The sequence below is a fragment of the Tupaia chinensis genome, unplaced genomic scaffold (genome assembly GCF_000334495.1).
Source record: "Tupaia chinensis unplaced genomic scaffold, TupChi_1.0 Scaffold000661_1, whole genome shotgun sequence".
NCBI lineage: Eukaryota > Metazoa > Chordata > Mammalia > Scandentia > Tupaiidae > Tupaia > Tupaia belangeri.
In genome coordinates, this window is record NW_006160183.1 from 1956956 (window position 1) to 1979528 (window position 22573).

General features: G+C 38.4%; 1 protein-coding gene across 1 annotated transcript in view; it reads left to right on the forward strand.

Annotated features, from left to right (window-relative positions):
* SRBD1 (S1 RNA binding domain 1) overlaps positions 1-22573 on the forward strand; it is a 236477-nt gene that overhangs the window by 179511 nt on the left and 34393 nt on the right. The window contains exons 17-18 of the mRNA XM_006159897.3: positions 16545-16651; positions 19887-20063. Of these exons, the coding sequence (XP_006159959.1) occupies positions 16545-16651; positions 19887-20063 (284 nt within the window). The remainder of the gene's footprint in view (positions 1-16544; positions 16652-19886; positions 20064-22573) is intronic.

The window sequence follows — 22573 nt, forward strand, 5'->3', positions numbered from 1 at the left end:
ACTCTTTCTTAACGCCCGATTCTTAGATTCAGCAAGATGAATCCAAAAGCTGAACTCCTGGAAATTTGCCCCTGGTATTTCCTTGTGCTATGAAGTGCACTATTAGGAAGTAGTAATGCAAAGAAAAGTCGAATTAGCTAGTGAATACAGAGATCCTCAACTAAACCAGTACTCAGAGAAATAGAAATGAAAACAGCAGTATGGTTGAGCACCTACTGTGTGCCAGGATATAGCAATGAACAAAACACTTATTTACCTACATACACACACACCTTTGTGCATCAGATGATAAGCAGTGCCATGGAGAAAAATAAAATAGAAAGTGAGTTTAGGAGTAGTGTGAGGGACAGTTTGGGAGACCATTCTGAATTCATACCAATGCAGAAGACTATGTGTATAGTGAACATTGCAGATCACGTGACACCTAGGCTCTCTGCTATGGTTTCAGGGAGATGGTACGTGCAAACAAAAGGGTAGCTTGCCTTTCTGTATTAGCGCTCCACCTCTGTGGAAACACATTAATACAGATCCTGTGCTGGCAGTGTCAGTCTCAGATCTAACTGGGAAAAGTTTCTGCAGTATCAAACGTGTGGGGAGCCAGTTCATATCCTTTTGCTTGTGTGGCCACATATATACGTGTGTATGTGCTTCTGAGGAGAGAAAATGTATCTTTTGAATTTACTACTAGAAATAATAACAAAGAGCCTTGTTTCTACATTTGGAGAAGAAAAGTCTTTTACTGTGAATTATACCCCTCTTTATCTCCTACCTCTGCCCCCTCAAATAAGCAACAATTTAACACAGAGCTGTCGAAATTTCAGTACAAGAGGAGTGCACCTGCCCTTCCTTCCTTTCTCTCTTTCTCTCCCTCTCCTCCTCCCTGACAATCATAGTTTCAAATCAGATTTTTTACACATTGTTTTACTTTTAATTTATTAGGAAGGAAAATTCTGTCTTATTGCTAAATGTTTGCACCCTAAATTTTTCTAAAGTCCACTTTTATGACTAAGCTATAAATTCTAAAAATAGAGATTTATAGTGGAAATGTCGGCTCCTTTGTATTATGTCAGGTCAAAATGTGTAGCTAATTGGTTTGCATTTGCTCATGCATATGTCATGAGCCAAGACTATATTTTAGCCCAGTGACCACACATGAGGCAGATAGGTGTGGTCCAGTTCAGATGTGATAATGTTTTCTTTGTTTATGATAAATGACATAGTGCAAGGCATTGGTTTGGAAGACTTCATAGGCATGGCAGGCGTTTAGGATTTATGGACAATTTTTGGCCAATATTACCGCTGTCTTTCCTCCATCATATCGACCTATATCCACTAGGGGACATAAGAGCTCCTACTGGAAGACAGAAAGAAAGCCTGGCTAGATTAAAGCATAAACACTAGACTCTTATAACATGAATAGACTCAGTTTTGAGTTTCATGATTTATAAAGAAGTAGTACATTTTATTTCAATTATGATTATCACAGGAAACTTTTAGAGAATTACTTATTTAATTCTATTTATTTATTTTTTAAAATTTGACCAGAGAGTGACAGAGAGAAGGAACGTGAGAAAGCAAGCCACCAGTTCCAGGACTTGAACTGTGGTTGGCCATATGGGAGTCCAGCAAGAAAAATGTAAAGTGGTTTTTTTGTTTTGTTTTGTTTTGTTTTTGTTCTAATTTTTGCTCTTGAATGTGTGTGCTCGCAGGAGAGCGGCAGAGAGAGGGAAAGTGAGAAATCATCCCACCTCCGGGGGTGGAGGAATGGCCACACCACAATTCCTTTTCCTCCGTTCTCATCTTGGGGTTTAGGGCAGGCAGACACACAGGTTCAGCATGATTTTCAAGCCACTGGGTCTGTGACTCACACCACAGTCAGCCATGTGGGAATCCAGCACCTTTACTACCATGCCACCTGCTAGCCCTAAACACAAAGAATTTAAGTGATACAGTCTTTATTGACAAACTTTGTCTTTCACTGGAGCGTGTACTTCTCTAACATTCAATGTTAGTTTTTTTTTTTTTTCTTTTTTGGAGAGATTTTCGCTATAGGGCGCATGCGCTCGCCAGACAGACAGAGAGAGATAGAGAGACAGAAAGCGAGAAATCACCCCCTGGGGGGATGGCCACGTCGCAATCCCTTCTCCTCCATTCTCCTCTCGGGATCCTGGGCACACACGCACATGCGCCCGGCGTGAATTTTAAGCCACTGGGTCTGGGACGCAAACCACAGTCGACTATGTGGGAGTCCAGCGACATAGCCATTACGCTAACTGCTGGTTCCCTTCAATGTTAGTATTGATATGGTTGAATTAATAATCGTATACGATTGTATTTTTTTATCCTAAGAGATTTTTTTCCTATAAGGCATATGCATTTGCCGACACAGAGAGACAGAAAACAAGAAATCACCCCCCAAAGGGATGGCCATGCTGCAATCCCTTCTCTTCCATTCTCCTCTTAGGATTTTGGGCATGCACGTACATGCACCCAGTGTAAGTTTTAAGCCACCGGGTTCAGGACTCAAACCACCATCAATCACATGGGAGTCCAACCATGTAACTATTATGCTATCTGCTGGTCCCATTAAAGTGTATAATTCTATTTTGTTTATTTGTCCGATCTGTATTTTGATTCTCCATTCTTTCTTTCCTGCCGTATTTTGGTAGAAAAATCTAATCATTTTTAGTTTTCCATTTTAATTTTATTGATTTTATAGTATACATCTTTACTTTTTTTTTTTTTAAGTGGATACTCTGGGAATTACAACATATATGCTACCTTTTTTACAAGTCTGCATTGATCTACCTAACCACCCTCCTTCTTTGTTCTACTTATGTATGTATTTGTATATATCCCAAAATACCATGTTGTTTCTTGCTTTTTTTTTTTTTTACATAGATGGCGTATATCTTTTTGTGTGTGTGGAGGGGGTGGGGGGAGTTTTTGCTATAGGGTGCGTGTGCTCACCAGAAAGAGAGAGAGAGACAGAGAGACCGAAAGCGAGAAATCACCCCCCAGAGGGGGTTGGCCATGCCACAATCTCTTCTCCATTCACCTCTCGGGATCTTGGGCACGCATGCTGCACACGCCTGGCGTGAGTTTAAGCCACCAGGTCTGGGACTCAAACCGTGGTTGGCTACATGGGAGTTCAGCAACATAGCCATTATGCTAACTGCTGGTCCCGATGGTGTGTATCTTTTAAGTTAAATTAGAACACGTGCACATACACACACGCACACATAGGCATACAATTTTATATTTATCCAAATAGCTTCCATTTGGTGTCAATTCTTTTATTTTGAAAAATTCCCTATCACATTTATTTTTTTGTATTCATGTCTGCTGGCGACATGAATTTATCTAAAAATTACTTTATTTTTCTTTATCTTTGAAATATATAGAATTCGAAGTTGACATGATTCTGTGGAGGCTTTTTATCATTACTCAGCACTTTAAAGATGTCATCATACTGCCTTTTTATTATTGATCAGAAACAACAGAAACAGATTTGTTTTTGATAAATAACATATACATTATTATTTCTCCATATAGAATGGGTCCTTTCAAGACCAGCATATGGCATACTGGTTACGTCACTGGACTCCCATGTAGTCAACCGCAGTTTGAGTCCCAGACCCAGCAGTTTAAAACTCACACTGGCGCGTGTGTGTGCATGGCCATGTCCCCTGGGGGATGATTTCTCGCTTTCTGTTTCTTTGTCTCTCTGTCCTTCCGACAGGCAAACATGCCATGTAGCAAAAATCTCTCTCAAAAAAGAATGTATCCTTTCACTAGTGCTTACACAATTTTCTCTTAATCTTTGTTTTTCAGCAGTTTGACTATAATATTCATAAATGTGGTTTTCTTTGTTTTTATTCTGCCTGGGGTTAACTGAGCTTTCTGGATTTACACAATATGTTTTTCAAAAAATTTGAGAACATTTTGCTTGCTAGTTTAGATATTTATCTGCCCTGTAATCTCTTCTCCAGTCACACATATTTATACATTTGTATTTTGTCCCACAGGACCCTGAGGCTTTTTGTCTCCCCACCCCCATCTCTGTTCTTCAGATAGGATAATTTCTGGTTTTCTCTTTTCAGTTGCACTGATTCTTCTATTCTATTCTGCTCATAAGCCCATCTAGTAAATTTTTCATTTCAGAGACTATATATCTCAATCTTTTTTATTATAATTTATTCCTCTATTGCTATTTTTCATTTTTTTAACCATAATTTCCTTTAAATCCTAGAGCAACTTTAAAGTTCTTATCTGCTATTTTCAACGTCCGGGTCAGCAAGGTTGATTTGTATTGAATGACTGGTCTCTATTCCCTTTACTCTGATATGGGTCACATTTGCCTGCTTGTTTGTGTAGTTATTTCTTCTTGTATAATGGGCTTTGTGAATGCTCTAGTTGAGAAGATAAGTCTTATTGTCTTCTTGTTAAGAGTGCTGAATCTGGGACCATCAGGCATAATGGTTATGTCACTGGCTCCTATGTAATTGACCATGGTTAAAGTCCTGGCCTTGGAGGCTTAAAACTCAGGCCGGGCGCGTGTGCATGCATGTCCAAGATCCTGAGAGGAGAATGGAGAAGGAATTACAGCATGGTCATTCTCCATGGGGTGGGGGTGATTTCTTGTTTTCTGTCTCTCTGTCTCTCTACATGCCCCTATCGCAAAAATCTCTCTTTAAAAAAAAAAAGAGAGAGAGTGTTGAATCTTGCTCTGTTAGACAGGTAATTTACTCTGCGATCAGATTAAATTGTATAAGGATTTTTTTAAAAATTATTTTTATTTCCTTTTTATTTTCCCCTCTAAGGAGTGTGCATTCATCAGAAAGAGACAGAGAGAGAAAGTAAAAATCCCCTCAGTGAGGGTGACCATGCTGCATTCCCTGTTCCTTTCCCCTCTTAGAATTTTAGGCACACACGTGCACTCAGTGTGGTGTTCAAGCTACTGGGTCCAGGAATCAAACAACACAGTCAGCCATGTGAGATCCAGCCACGTTAACCACTATGCCACCTAGCTTGCCTAAGATTTGTTTTGCAGATTTATTTTTAGAATAGTGTTAAGTTTGTAAAACAATTGAACAGAAAGTATACAGAGCCTCCATATACCTCTTTCCCCCTAATATGCATTGCCTCCCCCACTATTAGTCCACAGCAGAATAGTACACGTTTTGCAATTGATAAATCCATATTGACTTATCATTATCACATAAAGTCTCTGTTTACATTAGGATTTGTTCTTGGCATTATACATTCCATGAGTTTGGACAAATGTTTCCACTATTATAGTATCATACAGGATAATTTCACCATCCTAAAAAATCCTCTGTGCTATGTCAGTTCATCTTTTTTGCTCCTCCAATCCCTAGTAATCACTGTTTTTTTCTTTGTTTTTGGTTTGGTTTTGTTTTAACTGTCTCCATAGGTTGTTTTTGTTTTTGTTTTTTGTTTTTTGTTTTAAAGAGATTTTTGCTATAGAACGCATGCAGTCACCAGAGAGACAGAGCGATAGAAAGGGAGAAATCACACGCACCTCCCCCCAGGGGGGTTGTCCACACCACAGCCTTTTCTCCTCCATTCTCCCCTTGGGATTTTGGGCATGCACACACTCGCACCCTGTGTGAATTTTAAGCCACTGGGTCCGGAACTCGAACTGTGGTTGACTATGTGGGAGTTCAGTAATGTAGCCATTATGCCATCTGCTGGCCCTGTCTCCATAGTTTTACTTTTTCCAGAATGTGATCAAGTTAGGATCATATAGTATGTAGCCCTTTCAGAATGGCTTCTTTTACTTAGTAATGTATTAAAGGTTCATCCATGTTGTTTCATAAATTCATAGCTCATTTATTTTTATTGTTAAATAGTATTTCATTGACTCAATGTACGTCAGTTTATCCATTCAAAGTAATGAAGGACATTTTATTTGCTTATAAGTTTTAGAAGTTATGTTTAAAACTGTATTCACCTCTCTCTTAGCCTGTTGCCCAATGTCTAAAATCAGTTGCCACTTACTAAGGCAGATATACAGATGTAGGCCAAGACTCCATGGGACCTAGCAGAAAACTTGCTAGCGCTGAATGGAGATTCCAGAGCTTGCACAATGCCCTGGAAACACAGAAGTTTATTCCCTGGTCATCCAGAATTGGGAGACCTCACTGAATTGAACAACTGTGGGCACTCATTTCATACCCCAGAAGGACAGTGCCTTAGGAATAAGGCTATTCACACTCTGGAAAGCCAAGTTTTTAAGTTTAGTTTCCATTTGTCTTGTATAGAACAAATAAAGCAATCTTTGTCCCAGGAATCTTTCAAGTTGGCTTGAATAATTGATTTACACTAAATAGCATAGATTTATGTAAAATATATGCTTAAATACTGAGTTAGCTATCAAGGAATCTTCGACAATACCATCTACATGCTTTAACAGAGGAGTAGCGTTTACAACGAGAATCTTTCTGTGTTGTTTTCCTCCTTTTATGGTCATACTGCAGTCTGTTTCCCGATCTGGAAAAATCCCTTTAGTGCTGAAAGACTAATGCCCTTTTGCCTTCTTAATCCCAGAGCCCCAAAGGTATAATGAGTTGTTCATTGTACTTACTCATTTAAAAAATAAAAATGTTCTACTACCATTCAAAGTACTGTATATGTTTTTAAAAGAATGTATTTGTGAAGAAATCTTTTTCTTCAAGTTTGTCTTATTACAATGTAGTTATCTGTGATCAATAGAGCTAGAATACATCAATTTTTAAAAGGTTAAATGAAGTATTTTTATGATGCTTAACATTGTTTTAGTCTGTAAAAGGAGTATATAAAGAGCTTTTGTATGCTGAATTTGAAAAATTGGAGGAACTACTTTTAAGCACACACTATTCTGCATTCTCAGTTTTTTACTAGTCTCCTGTCAGTTGTGTCTTCCATGAGTCATTCAACACACACTCCCCTAGATGACACTGTTAAACTATCATATGTCAGTCAAAGAAAAGAAGTTGCAAAATGAAAAAATAAACTTGCCATCTTTGAAATTGGGTAGACTTTCCCTGTAAAGGTTTCTTACAACTTTTGTGTCTCTATCTTTGGCAATTAAGTAAGGGGCAGGAAGGGACATGAGTGATTGATAACTGTTAGGTTAAATCAAGACTGAAATTTGAATATTACACCAGAATATCACTTGGGAATTATCTTCAAGTTTAATATAGGATATATGATGTGAAATTTTGTTGCCGTAGAAGCTTACGTCTACAAACAATGTTTCATCTGGAAGGACTTTAAAAATAATAATTGTGAGATAATTTTATTGTTTGGAGACAAAATAAAACACAATATAATGATGAGCAATTCTTTAGAAATTTGTGTACAACAATACTAAAAATGTGGATTCTGACTTCCAAAAAGCTGACTAGCATAAATAAATGACTACTTTTATTCTTTTTTTTTTAATCTCATAAATTTTAGGGACCAGCAGATGGCGTAATTGTTATGTTGCTGGACTCCCTTGTGGTAACCATAGTTCAAATCCTGGACCCAGCAACTTGAAACTCAAGCCGGGCGCGTGTACGTGCATGCCCAAAATCCTAAAAGGAGAATGGAGGAGAAGGGATTGTGGCATGGTCATTCCCCCATCTCTCTGTCTCTCTCTGTCTCTCCAGTGAGCACATGTGCCCTATAGCAAAAATCTCTCTTTAAAAAAATTTTTTTTTCATAAATTTTAAGTAAAAATATAATGGCCCAAACAGTATTTCCTTGACTTTGAAAGGGACATTTTTATACCATTCACTTAACTTGCCCCCAAAATTTAGAGTTGGCTAACTTCTTTTTGAAAATCAAACAGGTCATTTTTCTTTGCATGAAGTCCTTAGGGATTATTAGCACAGTCATACCTGGAAATCTCTGACCTCTTATACTGGTAGGGGATGTGTCACATTTCAACTTTCAGAAAATTTAAATGGAGCTTCTTGAAGACATGGAATACATATGATTTTTTTCCCCTATACTTTCAACACCTAGCACAACTACCTCAGTGTCTGATACATAATAGTCGCTTAGAAAATGTTTTTAGAGTGGCAAAATGAATGCTTCTACTCTAATGTCAAAGATGTTATTATGGGACAATATGGAATTTTGTTCAATACTTCCTTTTCCAAATTTTTATGATTTTTACTCTTAGAAAATAGTGTTAACTCTTTAGTGCTTTCCTAACCAAAAATTAACAAAGAATGTAGGCCAAATACATAGCTGTTGGTAGACAGGAATGATTATTGAAATTCCTATTAGGTAAGTACCTGTTAGTGGAATTTAAAAAATTTTTTAAAATATTTATTTAATTCCATTTTTTTAATTTTTATTTTTTAAATTTGACCAAAGAGAGACACAGAGAGAGAGAAAGGGAAAGGGAGAAAGCAAGCCACCAAGTCCAGGACTCGAACCACAGTTGGCCATGTGGGAATCCAGCACCCTCAACCACCACACCGCCTGCTGGCCCCAAAATATTTTAACTCAGTGTGTTATCTTGGACTTTTTTTATTTTTTAGGGTGTTTTGCTGAAATAGCTGATCTACTATATGTTTATCAGTCGTCTCATACTATTTCCACATGTGGCTGTTCAATAATTTATTTGTAGAGTAGAATTCTAGGTGAATTTTTTGATTGTATACACAGAGACACACACACACACACCTTTGTATATATGTCTTGCTACTTCCATGGAATAGATTATTATATATGAAGATGTTACATAAAATTATATGTGCATTTTATAGGATTGTTAGGAGAATTTATATAATATCAACTAAAAATTATAAAGCATTACAGTGCCTGGCAGTAATATCTGAAGGGTTTTTGTTAGTATGATGGTTGTTTCCTTGCCTCAGTTTCTGTACTTGACTTTGAGCCCTTAAACAAAGTGAATGATTCAGTTAAAAAAACATCAGAAAGAATAAAGAAAGAAAAAAAGAAAAGAAAAAAATAAATAGAATAAAAAACATCAGAGATCCCACCTTAAAAATGGCTGGAACAGTGTGGAAATTTATCCTTCCTTATTAAATAGTAAGAAAATTCCATGACAAGAAAACCAGAGGAGGAGTGAATCCATAACTATTCAATAGTTAATCCTGGAGCTCAAGAGTATCACAAAGAACCAGTCTTTCAATGTATGCCACCTGCCATCCTCAGTTAGTCCCATCATATGATACAGTGCTTAACCTGGTTCCAGGAGTTGTACTTGAATCAAAAGAAGAAAAGGCAGGAACCAGCAGTTAGCGTAATGGCCATGTCGCTGGACTCTCACGTAGTTGACCGTGGTTCGCGTCCCAGACCTGGTGGCTTAAAACTCAAGCCGGGCACGTGTGCGTGCGTGCCCAAGATCCCAAGAGGAGAATGGAGGAGAAGGGATTGCAGCGTGACCATCCCCTCTGGGGGGTGATTTCTCGCTTTCTGTCTCTCTGTCTCTCTCCGTCTGTCTGGCGAGCACACGTGCCCTATAGTGAAAAATCTCTCAAAAAAAAGAAAAAAAAAAGAGAAAAAGAAAAGGCTAGCTCTTTTTAAGGATATCTATTTAAGAACCATTTTCTAAAACACCATACAGATTTACCCTCTTATTTCATTTTCATGGAATAAATAGAAGAGGACCACCATGATTGGCTTAGACCATTATTTTTCATGTCTTCTGATCATAACCTACACTTGGAACTAAATTTTACATCATGACCATGGCATTGATCACACATATATTTGAGTTCTCTTTCTCTCTGTAATGAAACACAGTCCAAATTAAACTTTCTCAAAATAGTACTTACTTCTACAACCTATGGTAAAATTAAATGGTATTTTATTTATACTTAAGTGTTTTTATAGCCAAACACAAAAATTAGAAAAGGTTTGATTTAATATATTGATAAAAGCTATTCATTTTTTTTTCCTAATTCAGAACACATTAGCACAGTGCTATTAGACTATATGGCATACCATTGAACCTGTTCTTTTACATTTTAATTGAATCTAGATTGAAAATAGACTGGCTATCCAGAATGGAGAGACTTCGTACAGAGTACAGATAGGTCATCGTGAGTTGTAAAGTAATCTTAATAATTGATTCAGATAAGATTTATTAGTAAATCCTACACTAAATGGAAGAGAATTATACAAGTGCATGAGAAACAGAATTTGGGGATCATTTGGGAACCATTTTGGAAGCTGCCTAGCCCAGAATATGGAAAGATCAGACAACTACATACAATATGTGATCCTGGATTGAATTCTGGATTGGGGGGGAATAAAAGGCACTATAATGTATCATTGGAACAATTGATGACATTTGAGTAGGGGCTGTACATTAGATAATATTATTACATTGACAAGTTTTCAGATTTTAATAATTATGAGTATGTAAGATAATGTCTTTGTGGGACCAGAAGATGGTGTAATGGTTACATCACTAGACTCGCACATGGTCGACCATGGTTTGAGTCCTGAACCCGGTGGTTTTAAACTCCCACAGGGTGTATGTGCATGCATGCCCAAAATCCCAAGAGAAGAATGGAGAAGAGACTGGCATGACCATCTCCCCTGCAGGGTGATTTCTTACTTTCTGTCTCTCTCTCTCTCTCTCTCTCTCTCTCTCTCTGTCTCTCCAGCAAGCACACAAACACAAAATTTCTCTCTAAAAAAAAGCTAATGTCCTGGGGACCAGCAGTTAGTGTAATAGCTATGTCGCTAGACTCCCATGTAGTTGACCGTGGTTCAAGTCCCGGAACCGGCGGCTTAAACTCACACCAGGCGTGTGTGCATGCGTGCCCAAGATCCCGAGAGCAGAATGGAGAAGGGATTGTGGCATGGCCATCCCCCCTGGGGGGTGATTTCTTGCTTTCTGTCTCTCTGTCTCTCTCTGTCTTTCTGGCGAGCGCATGCACCCTATAGCAAAAACCCTTACCAAAGAAAAAAAAAGATAATGTCCTTATTATTTGGAAATACACAGTGAAGTATTTATTTGAAAGAAGATGTGAGAAAGTTGTTTGTATTACTCTTGCATGTTTTTTTTTTTTCCAAATTTGAAGTTATTTCAAAATTAAAAGTCTAAAAATATCAAGAGGAATTGTTTTTCAACTGAAAAAAGTATGAATCTCATTCTTGAGATTATACATACTGACTATTACTTTTGTCATGGTGGATACTCCTTTTGATATTCTGTTGAATATGGTTTATTAGTATTTATTGAGTATTTTTGCACATAAGGAATATTGATCTGTGGTATTTTTTCTTTTTTGTTTTAAGTTTGTTTATTTCTTCTATGAGTAAGAGAGTGAGAGAAAGAGACAGAGTGACCAGTACCCTTAACAGGTTCTCAATACCATGATTCACCCCCACTCTCAGCCAGCCCAGATCATTGGCACACATATGCCTGGTGTGCTCAGGGAGGTCTCTAGATGCTCTTGAATCCATTTTGGCAATTTCTGTGTCCCTAGATATTTGTTCATTTTTTAGTCCTTTACAGTGTATGTAGTATAATTTATATTGAACAACAATGCATTTTTACATTGCATAATTACATCCGATTCAGTTTGATTGAAAGTTATAACTTTTTCTTTTCTTTTTTTTTTTTTGGAGAGTTTCCCCCCCCCCCCCCGCTATAGGGTGTGTGCGCTCGCCAGACAGACAGAGAGAGACATAGAGACAGAAAGCAAGAAATCACCCCCCGGGGGGATGGTCACGCCACAATCCCTTCTCCTCCATTCTCCTCTCGGGATCTTGGGCACGCACGCACACGCACCCGGCGTGAGTTTTAAGCCACCGGGTCTGGGACGCAAAATGCGGTCGACTACGTGGGAGTCCAGCAACATAGCCATTAAGCTAACTGCTGGTTCCCAGAAAGTTATAACTTTTTGAGAGATTTTTGCTATTGGGCGTGTGCACTCACCAGAAAGTCAGAGAGAGACAAAGACACAGAAAGCGAGAAATCACCCCCAAAGAAGGATGGCCACACTGCCATCCCTTCTCAAGTCACCTCTGAGGATTTGGGGCATACTCTCAAAAAATCCAGTGGAAGTTTTAAGTTGTTGGGTCCGGGACTTGAGCTGCGATCGAGTACATGGCAGTCCTGTGATGTAACCATTATACCATGTGCTGGTCCCCTAAAGTTATATTTAAACCATACAAAGTAAATCCTTCCTATCACTGCCTTGCCTTGCATTTCTGACCTAAAATGTACTTAACAGGATAATGTTTTAAGCATTCTAGTTGCTTCACATCCTTCCCAACACTTGGCATTTTCTGCCTTTTTCATTTTAGCCATTCTGATAGAGATGTTCAAAATGTTTTTTTTTTAAGTTTTCTAATTTTGAAGTTTTTAAACTGTCATCTACAAAGAGATCGTTAGCAACAACATGTCTGAGGTCTGTCATCATACTAAGTTTTTCATATTTGTAAAACCATTTTTTTAAATCAAGTATTTTTTTAAATCTTCTAATTTGTTTTCAGTTTAAAATATTGCACAAGTAAAGTCAAATTATTGATTTGAGTTTACATTTTCTCTCAGTATTGTCACTATTAACATTTCCATATCTGGTAGTTTACTAGTAGCTTGCCTTGGGCCGGCCCATGGCATGGTGGTTAAGGTGGCTGGATCCCATATTGCTAACTGCATGGTTTGAGTACTGGACTTGACAGCTTGAGAACACGCTGATTGTATTATATGCATGCTGTAATCCCAAAGAGAGTAAGAAATGGAGAAGAAGAGATAGACACATGGCCAAAGCACAAAGGTGGTGCTTTCTTGCTTTCCCTCTCTCACCCTTTCCCCAGCAAGCAGGTGTCCCCCATGGCAAGTTTTAAAAACCAAAAATAGTAGCTTCTCTCTACTACTTTCATTACTTTTTTCTGCCAAGAGTAAAATGATTTACTTCAAAAGTAACTTGTACTAACTTAGTTAAAATAGTACAATTGCTGGGACCAGCAGTTAGCGCAGTGGTTATGTCACTGAACTCCCATGTAGCCGACCACAGTTCAAGTCCCGGACCCGGTGGCTTAAAGTCATGCCAGGAGCGTGTGCGTGTGTACCTAAGATTCCGAGAGGAGAATGGAGGAGAAGGGATTGCAGCGTAGCCATCCCCCCTGGGGGTGATTTCTCGCTTTCTCTCTCTCTGTCTCTCTCTGACTTTCTGGTGAGCACACGCACCCTATAGCAGGGGGGGGAAAAAATCTCTCCAAAAAAAAAAAAAATTACAATTGCTGAGAATTTTGAAAATACTATATTCAATAACATTCTTTGCAGGCCCAGCCATGGTGGTGCAAGCAATAGAAATGCTGTTGTGTGCTACTGAGACCATATGAGAAGGCTCTAGGTTCACGTCCTTGGTCTCCCTGAACACAGGGGTGTTCGCCCATGGTCCTGGATGGCTAAGGTTGCCTATCTTTTTGACTCTCTCTCAGGCAATAAGTAAACTTTTAAAAATAAAAAATTAAATAAAAAGAACATTCTTCTTGAAAAATACACTGAAATTTTCTAACAAAACATTGTTGAAAGAATCAGTATTTTGCCAAGAGATGATAAACTTCACAGCACTTTGCTTCTAACTCTGTAAAGTTACTCTTTAACTTCTTTATCAGCCAGTAGTCAAATTAGGGGCCAGCAGATGACATAATGGTTATGTTGCTGGCCTCCCACATAGTCGACCATGGTTCGAGTCTTGGACCTGGCGGCTTAAAACTCATGCCAGGTGCATGTGCATGCATGCCCAAAATCCCAAGAGGAGAATGGAGAAGAGATTACGGTGTGGGCATTCCCCCCCCCTTTGAGGGGGGGTGGTGATTTCTCACTTTTTGTCTCTCTCTGTCTCTCCAGCGAGCACATGTAGCAAAAATCTCTCTGCCCGTCATGTATCAGAAGATTGAGATTTTAGTGAACCAAATATGTAATTCTGGCCAGCTTATGTTTTATTCCTCTCCCATGATAGTGTCAGTAGGCTGTGTTATTTACTGTATTGTTCATTCCATTTTAAGAATATGTATAACATGATGTAAATGGTCTAATCTGTTTCTTTCTTGATTTTTTTTTTTCCAGTGCTGGTAGCCAAACCACCAAGTTAATGTTATGACCTGCTAATTGGTCAAAACCCTCAATTAAAAAAACCACTAGTTTTAACCAATTAGTATTATTAGCTGGGTGTGGAGCATATAGCCATTGTAGAAGTGGGTTGGATGCATGAAACATAGGCTTCTCTTAATATTTGGAAGGAGAAAAGAGGTTGGAGGCTAGAGATAGGATAGGTGACCAAAAATGTCTGTTTCAGAGACCAAAATTTACTCATTTAAATATCACGAGCTTTTGGTATGCTTACAAGTATATAGAGTTATTTGACCTTATTCCAATAGCATGCAGCTATTACTCTTTTATCCTATTTGTTTATAGTTTTGTCTTTTTCTTAAGAGATTTGTTCTTGTTACTATCACTGTGCTTGGCTTTATGTTGTCATTCTGTCTTTTACCCTCTTGTTCTTCTTTTTAAGACAAGTCTCAGTGTGTATGATCCTCCTACCCCAGCCTCCTGAGAACCTGTGACCACAGACATGTAGCACCATGCTTGGTCCTCAGGTTGGCAAAGAATCAAATCCAGACTTCCCATATAGCTTTGGCCTGTGAAGCAGCAGCATTTTGCCAACATGCACCATTGAAGCTAGGCCCTTCTCATTTATAAAAGTCCCTCTTTCATTTTGCTGCTTCCTATTTACTTAGATTTTAAAAAAGAGAGAGAGAGAGTAGCTTCTTAATCAGGTTCTCAGTGAGGTCATAGGTTTTACTTTATTATCTTTGTCATGATTACGACTCCTTATTAGATTTTTTAAATCTAGTAATTAGTAATTTTTTAAATCTAGTCATTCTAGTTTCCTTGAAACGTTTGGAAAAGATAAGTATACTGACTCACGATTCCATAACAAGTAGAGGGTCATTAATTTTAGAATTATGAATTTTACCAGTGTATTCATTATAGTAACCTGAATTCAGTTAGCTGACAAATATTTGCTTTCAAATACTGTATTTTATGCATTGTCAGTTGCATGTTTTCTCATCTCTGATATTAGGATGCATCTTGTAATTTAATGAGATGCTGTTGACCCCAAGGTAAATCATGGTGTGATTTCTGCATGAGCTTGGCTTTTAAGGCTGGAGGGACTGAACTGCATACAGACTTTTCATCCTTTCAGTTAACAGGCTGTTGAAAAATAACCATTAAAGAACCTTTAAGGAAGGAATAGGAATTTCATTGCAGTCTAAAATTTCTTCTGTTAGTGCCTTCTGTTAAGATTAAGATAGGGGGACCAGCAGTTAGCATAATGGCTATGTCGCTGGACTCCCATGTAGTTGACTGTGGTTTGAGTCCCAGACCTAGTGGCTTAAACTCACGCCGGGTGCGTGTGCATATGTGCCTAAGATCCCAAGAAGAGAATGGAGGAGAAGGGATTGCAGCATGGCCATCCCTGGGGGGTGATGTCTCACTTTCTATCTCTCTGTCTTTCTCTGTCTTTCTGTCGAGCGCACGCACCCTATAGCAAAAACCTCTCCAAAAATAAAAAAGATTAAGATAGGACTACTCTCTTCAAAGAATGAGCATGTGAATCTTGAAAGAAAACTCCAGAAACAATAGAGCATTGCTCTTTCAAGAAATGATACATTTACCAAGGGACTTGATACAAAAAAATAATAATACATGGAAGAACTTGACATCTGTGACTCTATTAAAGTGATTCAGAGGAGCTGAACTGTGAATGTGAAAAACTTTTAGGAATACTTTAACCAGTTTACATTGCTTATATTTCCCTTTATATTTATATATGATATATGATTTCTAAAGTTGCTAAGTCTAAAAGAGCTCTTTTGATATTTAAAAAGTAAAATTTAAAATTCTAAGCAATAAAAAATATGTTATGGTTTAATTAACAGTGTATTTTATTAGTGGTAAATAAAATAATGGTGCTTCATATAAATGATACTGATTTCAATTTGGAGAAACATAGTTTGATTTACTGTCCAGTTTATTGAGTATTATAATACTGCTTCCTATTGTTTTCTTAAGAACATCAGGAACAAAATACATGTACAAATGATCATAATGAGAGAATGCATGAATTGATAGAGTCCTGTATGCCTCAAAGTGTGGTTTAACTGCCACGGTATTACCTGGGGACTTGACAGAATGCAGAATTGAAACTCAGAATGGGAGGCTCATCAGCCTGTGGTTTAACAAGCCATGCAGGTGATTTATGATACAAGCGAAAGTTTGAAAACACTGATCTAGGCAGAATTTCAGACAAAAGAAAAATACTGGTGGTGTTATATTCAAATCAGGTGTATTAGTAGTGTAGCGAGTAAGAAAACACAGATTCCTTAAATTCAGCTCAATTTACATCTGCTAACTGCGTTTTCAAGGAATGAAACATTTACCATGGTATGTGTTAGTCATCCACTAGTAATATAGGCAGCATAATGAAACAGTCTAAGAACTGCATCTTCTTGACTTCTCATTGATGTTTTCTTTGTCTTTTCAGCATGATGTATCCCAGACATTACTCAAGGCAACACTGGACAGTGTTGTAGAAGAATGTGTCAGCTTTGTGGGAGTGGATATTAACATCTGTTCAGAAGTTTTGTTAAGGTGATAAAAGAAGTCTGAAATAATAAGTCTGACAAGAAGATCCCAGAATCTAGAGTTTAACTGGCTATCCGGTTCAAACTCAGCTAGAACAAGGGAACACATGTATAAAGTTGTCAAGTATACAAAATCTATGGGTTTATACATTGCTTTAGGTCATTAGAGAGGAAGGCATCATTTAAGATACAATTTCTAACAATTCACGCTATCTCTTTTTTTTAAGAGTAATTTTTGCTATAGGGCACATGTACTTGCCAGAGAGACAGAAATCAAGAAATTGAATGGCCACGCTGCAGTCCCTTCCCCTCCATTCTCCTCTCAGGATTTTGGGCATGCATGCACATGCACCTGTTATGAGTTTCAAGGCTCTGGGTCTGGGACTCGAACTGCAGTTGGTTGTGTGGGAGTCCAGCAACATAATCATTAAGCTGTTTGCTGGTTCCATATTATTTTTAATATTACAAATCTGAAGTGAAGAGCATGGTGGTAACCATCAAGTACATTAGTGTTGCTAACAGAATTAAAATAGGTTAACATTGAGCAAGCTGTTTCCCACTAGATGAGAGAAGATTTTTTTTTACTAGTTCAGTCTCTTGCATGTACCTGTTAAAGGTAGCAGTAACCAAAGATAAGCTCTGAGTCAAGGTATGGTTGCCATGTTTTTGCCCTGATTCTACAAGTCACCTATCAAAATTTTTATCATACCGTAATCACATCTTACACACTTCTTTATTTTTCGTGTGGTTATAGAAATGCTTTTCTGTTCATAGCTTTCATTTATTACATAAGTCTGCTGATGCAAGATGAAACAATCTATTTTTTTTTATTAAAAATATTGGGCTTAAGACCGGCAGATGGTTATGTTGTACTCTCACATAGTTCACCAGGGTTCAAGTCCTGGACCAAATGGCTTAAACTCATGCCGGGTGTGTGTGCTTGCATGCCCAAAATCCTGAGAGGAGAATGGAAGAGAAGGGATTGCAGTGTGGCTATCCCCCCTGGGGAGTGATTCCTTGCTTTCTGTCTCTCTGTCTCTCCATCTAGCGCACACACCCTATGGCAAAAATCTCTCTTAAAAAATTATATAGATATATCTCTTGGAAAAGTCATGACATTTTTTTCTGTGCAAATATGTACACAACTTTTCCGACAACCCGAATATGTAATAGAAAATATCTCTTACAGTTTTAGATATTGCTTTTCTTTTTCTCTTTTTCAAAAATTTGCCAGAGACAGCAGCAGATGGCATAATGGTTACATTGCTGGACTCCCACATAGTTGACCATGGTTTGAGTCCCAGACCTGGCAGCCTAAAACTCACGCTGGGAGTATGTGCATGTGTGCCCAAAGTCACAAGGGAAAATGGAGGAAAAGAGATTTGCAGTGTGGCCAGACCCCCTTGAGGCTGATTTTCACTTCTATCTCTCTGTCTCTCCAGCAAGTACATGCATCCCACAACAAAAATTTCTCTAAAACAAACAAACAAAACATTTGCCAGAAGCAGTGTGTGCTCACCAGGAGAGAGAGAAGGCACACATACATCTCCCCACCTTCATGGGGAATGATCATACCGCCATTCCTTCTTCTCCATTTCTTCCTCCTTTCAGGATTTTGGGCACAGACACACACATACCCAAGATGTTTCACAAGCCACTGGGTCCAGGACTTGAACCATGCAGTCAGGCTTGTGGAATCCAGCTGCCTTAACCACCATGCCATAAGCTAGCTACAAACATTACATAATTTCTTAAGTGGAGTTACATAATACTGTCAAGATTCTCTGAAAAAATCATCTTTTAATTAACACCAAGCAAATTGCCTAATGATATAGTTCTCATTTTATTTTATTGTAAAGTTGATTTTATTAATTTTATTTTTAGGTTTTCGCCACGGGGCCTGTATGCTCACTCTCCGGAGAGAGACAAAGAGAGAGAGAGAGAAAGAAAATGAAAAATCACACCATGGGTGATGGCCATGCTATATTCCCTCCTCTATTCTCCTCTTGGGATCTTGGATATACACCTGGCATGATTTTTAAGCTTCTGGGTCCAGGACTTGAATCACAGTCTGCTATATAGAGATCCAGTGCCTTAACCACCACGCCACCTGCTGGGCCCTAGTTTTCATGTTTATATACTTACCATGACATTCATGGGTAAGTACCTTTTATAGTTCAACTCTGAATTAATGAGAACAGGCTGACAAAAGTGGGGGCTAGTAAACATAGTTGTAGCTATTATTACTTCTATTAACTCAATTTTCTTGAGAGAAATTTTTGCTTTAGGGTGTGTGTGCTCACTGGAGAGACAGAGAGAAAGAAAGTGAGAAATCATCTCATCTCCCCCCCTCCAGGGGGTGATTCATTTCACAGCTTGGTGTGAGTTTCAAACTGCCAGATCTGGGACTTGAACTGTGGCCATGTGGGAGTATAGTGCCTTAATCATTACACCACCTGCTGGTCCCATAGCTCAATCTTTAAGTGGAACATAAATGTTACTTCATTCAGAAATACTAGGAATGTGAATAGTGTAGAAGTATTGTGGGAAACAGTGATTTTTTTTTTTCATCAGTATTAACGAGCTACCAACATCATTATGACAGCTATTGGTTTGCATTCTGTTGTCCTTTTCTCTTGGATAATTCTTCCTTTGTCCTTTTTCTTTAACTCCTTTTAGATTAATTTAATTTAGACATATGGGGGCCGGCAGGTGGTCATAGTGGTTAAAGGTGCTGGATTCCTACATGACCGACAGTGGTTCAAGTCCCAGTCCTGGCAGCTCGCTTTCTCTCTTCTGACTGTACAGTCATGGGTCTGGTGGCTAGAAAACACACACCAGATATCCCCAAAATCTTGAGAGAAGAGAGTGCAGTGTGGCCATCCTCCATGAGGGCTGCCTTCTCAGCACCCTCCTCAAGCCCCAGCATACACATTCTCTGGCAAAATATTCTTAAAGAAATGAGGAACCGGGGCCAGCAGGTGGCATGGTGGTTAAAGACGCTGGATTCCCACATGGTTGACTGCAGTTCGAGTCCTGGACCTGGCTGCCTGCTTTCTCCTTTTTTTCTTCCTTTTTCTCTCTCTCTTGTCAAATTAAATAATAATAATAACAAGTGGAATTAAAGAGTTCTTTAAAAAATTTAGACATGTGACAAATGTTTTATTTTATTGCCTTTTCTGATGAATTTTTTTTAAACTTACTTAGTATATTCATTTCTTTTGTTTGTCTTTCTTTTTAAGGCATATTGCAGGACTCAATGCCAACAGAGCTAAAAATATTATTGAATGGCGAGAGAAAAACGGACCCTTTGTTAACCGAGAACAACTGAAGAAAGTGAAAGGGCTGGGTCCAAAATCCTTCCAGCAGTGTGCTGGCTTCATCAGAATCAACCAGGATTATATTCGAACATTTTGCAGGTGATTATTAAAGTGTATACTTTTGGTTCTGATATCAACCTCTTTTCTTGCTATTACACTGTGTGTGTGTGCTGACTAGCATAAACTCTAGGTGCACATGTATCCCTTTGTTCTTTGCTATGCACTAGGGATACAGCTGTGAATAAGTTAGCAAATTTTCTACCCTCCTGTAGTTATATTAATGTGTGAGCTAGACAGTAAACTAGTAACATGAGTAGTTTCAGATGGAAATAAGTGCTTTAAAAATTAAAACAGAGTGGAACCAGAGGGTGACCTGATGGTTAAGTTGCTGTACTTCCACATGGCTGGTCACAGTTCCAGTCCCAGATATAGCAGTTTGAAAATCTCTCCAGACACAAGTGCATGCATGCTCAAAATCCCAAGAGGCAAATGAGAAGCGATTGTGGCGTGGTCATCCCCCCTGCAGGGTGATTTCTCCTTTCCCTTTCTCTATCTCTCTCTGACAAGTGCATGTGCCCTATGGCAAAAACTGAAAAAAAAATTTAATAAAAATACTAAAACAGACAGATGTGACATTCTTGGAGAGCAGCATAACTGCTTTGGATGAGTTATTTATTGAGAAGTTAATGAGAAGTTAATGGAGCAGACTTGAATGAGATGAAGGAGCAAACCACACAGGGATCAAAAGGAAAACATTCCAGGGGACTAGCAGTTGGCGTAATGGCTATGTCACTAGACTCCGATGTGGTCGACCACAGTTTGAGTCCTGGACCCTGTGGCTTAAACACGCGGGGCGCGAATGTGTGCGTGCCCCCAAAATCTCTAGAGGAGAATGGAAGAGAAGGGATTGTGGCGTGGCTATCCCCCAGGGGTGGTGGGGGGTGGTGGTGATTTCTCACTCTTTTGTCTTTCTGCCGAGCACATGCGCCCTTATAGCAAAAACCTCTCGAAAAAAAGAAAAAAGGAAAAGCATTCCAGGTGAAGCAAGCACTAAGTGCAGAATCCTGAACTAGTACCTACTGTGATCTGCCCAAAAACTGGGGTGAAGACCAGCATGATTGGAACATAGCAAATGGGAAGGACTAGTATGAGATGAAGTCACAGAGATGACTTCACAATGACCACTTTAAACTGACATAGCTATTCCCTAAGCATAGACAGGCATCCCCTACTCTCTCCTCACCGTAAATTGACCAAAGCATTAGTTGTCCATTGTGTAGATTAAGAGCTAAATTCTTATTTTCTAATCCTAACAGCAGAAAAGCAAAGAAATTAGGTCAACTTGTTAACATTTTATAATCATGAATGAATAACTTTTATGGATCCTCTACTTTGGTACATGGTTTATTTACATTTTTTTTATTTTGACAAAATTATAATAAAGGCCATATGGAAAAATTGTCCTTATTGTAGAAAAGTTAAAAGGAAAACCAGCCCTAAGACATAGTAGATTATATACTATAGTAATTAAACAGTTTGGTATTGATGTAGAAATAGAACATAATAGGTTTTGAAATGCACCAAAATGTAATTGGAATTTAATTTATAATAAAGGTAGCATTTCAAATATTGGAGGAAAATTGATTAATTATTCAATAAATGATATTATGACTATTGGCAGGAATTTTTATGTATAAAGTGTAGCCTCATCTCACTCCTCATACCCAAAGAAATTCCATATGGGTCATGGAATTAAATGTAAAAAATCTAACTATAGAAGTAACAGAAGAAAACATGCAAATTTTACAGGATATGGAAGTTCTTTCTAAGTAAGTCTCAAAACTTCAAAGCCAAAAGTAAAAAGCAATGACATAAAATAATCTTACATTTGTTAATGTTTTTAAAAACTTAGTTAGAAAATGTAAACAGTGTAAGAAAGACTAAAATGAAAAGTAAAAGGTATCTCAATCTCTCACTTCAAGTATAGTTTCTTACGTGTTGCTTCCAGAAAGTAAATTTATGTTATGTCCCCTTGTATATATGTATTTATATATTTTTTTCTTATTTTAAAAAATTTACCGGAGGGAGTGTGTACTCACCAGAGATGGAGGGTGAATTGAAAAAGCACATCCCCTCATGAGGCGTGGTTATGTTGCAATCCTTATCCTTCCTCTATTTCTTTGGGATTTGGGGCATGCACACATGCATAGCCAGTGTCTTTCAAGCCAACAGATCTGGGACTCAACCGCTTACTCAGCCATGTGGGATCCTGTTACCTTAACCACCATGCCACCCACTGCCCCAATGTGTTTATTCTTTTAAAAATGCATAAAGGGGACTGGCAGATGGCATAAAGGTTATGTCACTGGACTCCCACATGGTCAACCACTATTTGAGTCCCAGACCTAACAGCTTGAAACTCAGGCTGGACATGTGTACATGAGTGTGTGCCCAAAACCCTGAAAGGAGAATGGAGTAGAAGGGATTGCAGCATGGCTATCCCTCTCGGGGGGTGAGGAGGTGATTTCTTTCCTGCCTTCTGTCTCTCTATCTCTCCAGTGAGTGCACAGGCCTTATAGCAAAAATCTCTCTAAAATATAATAATAAAA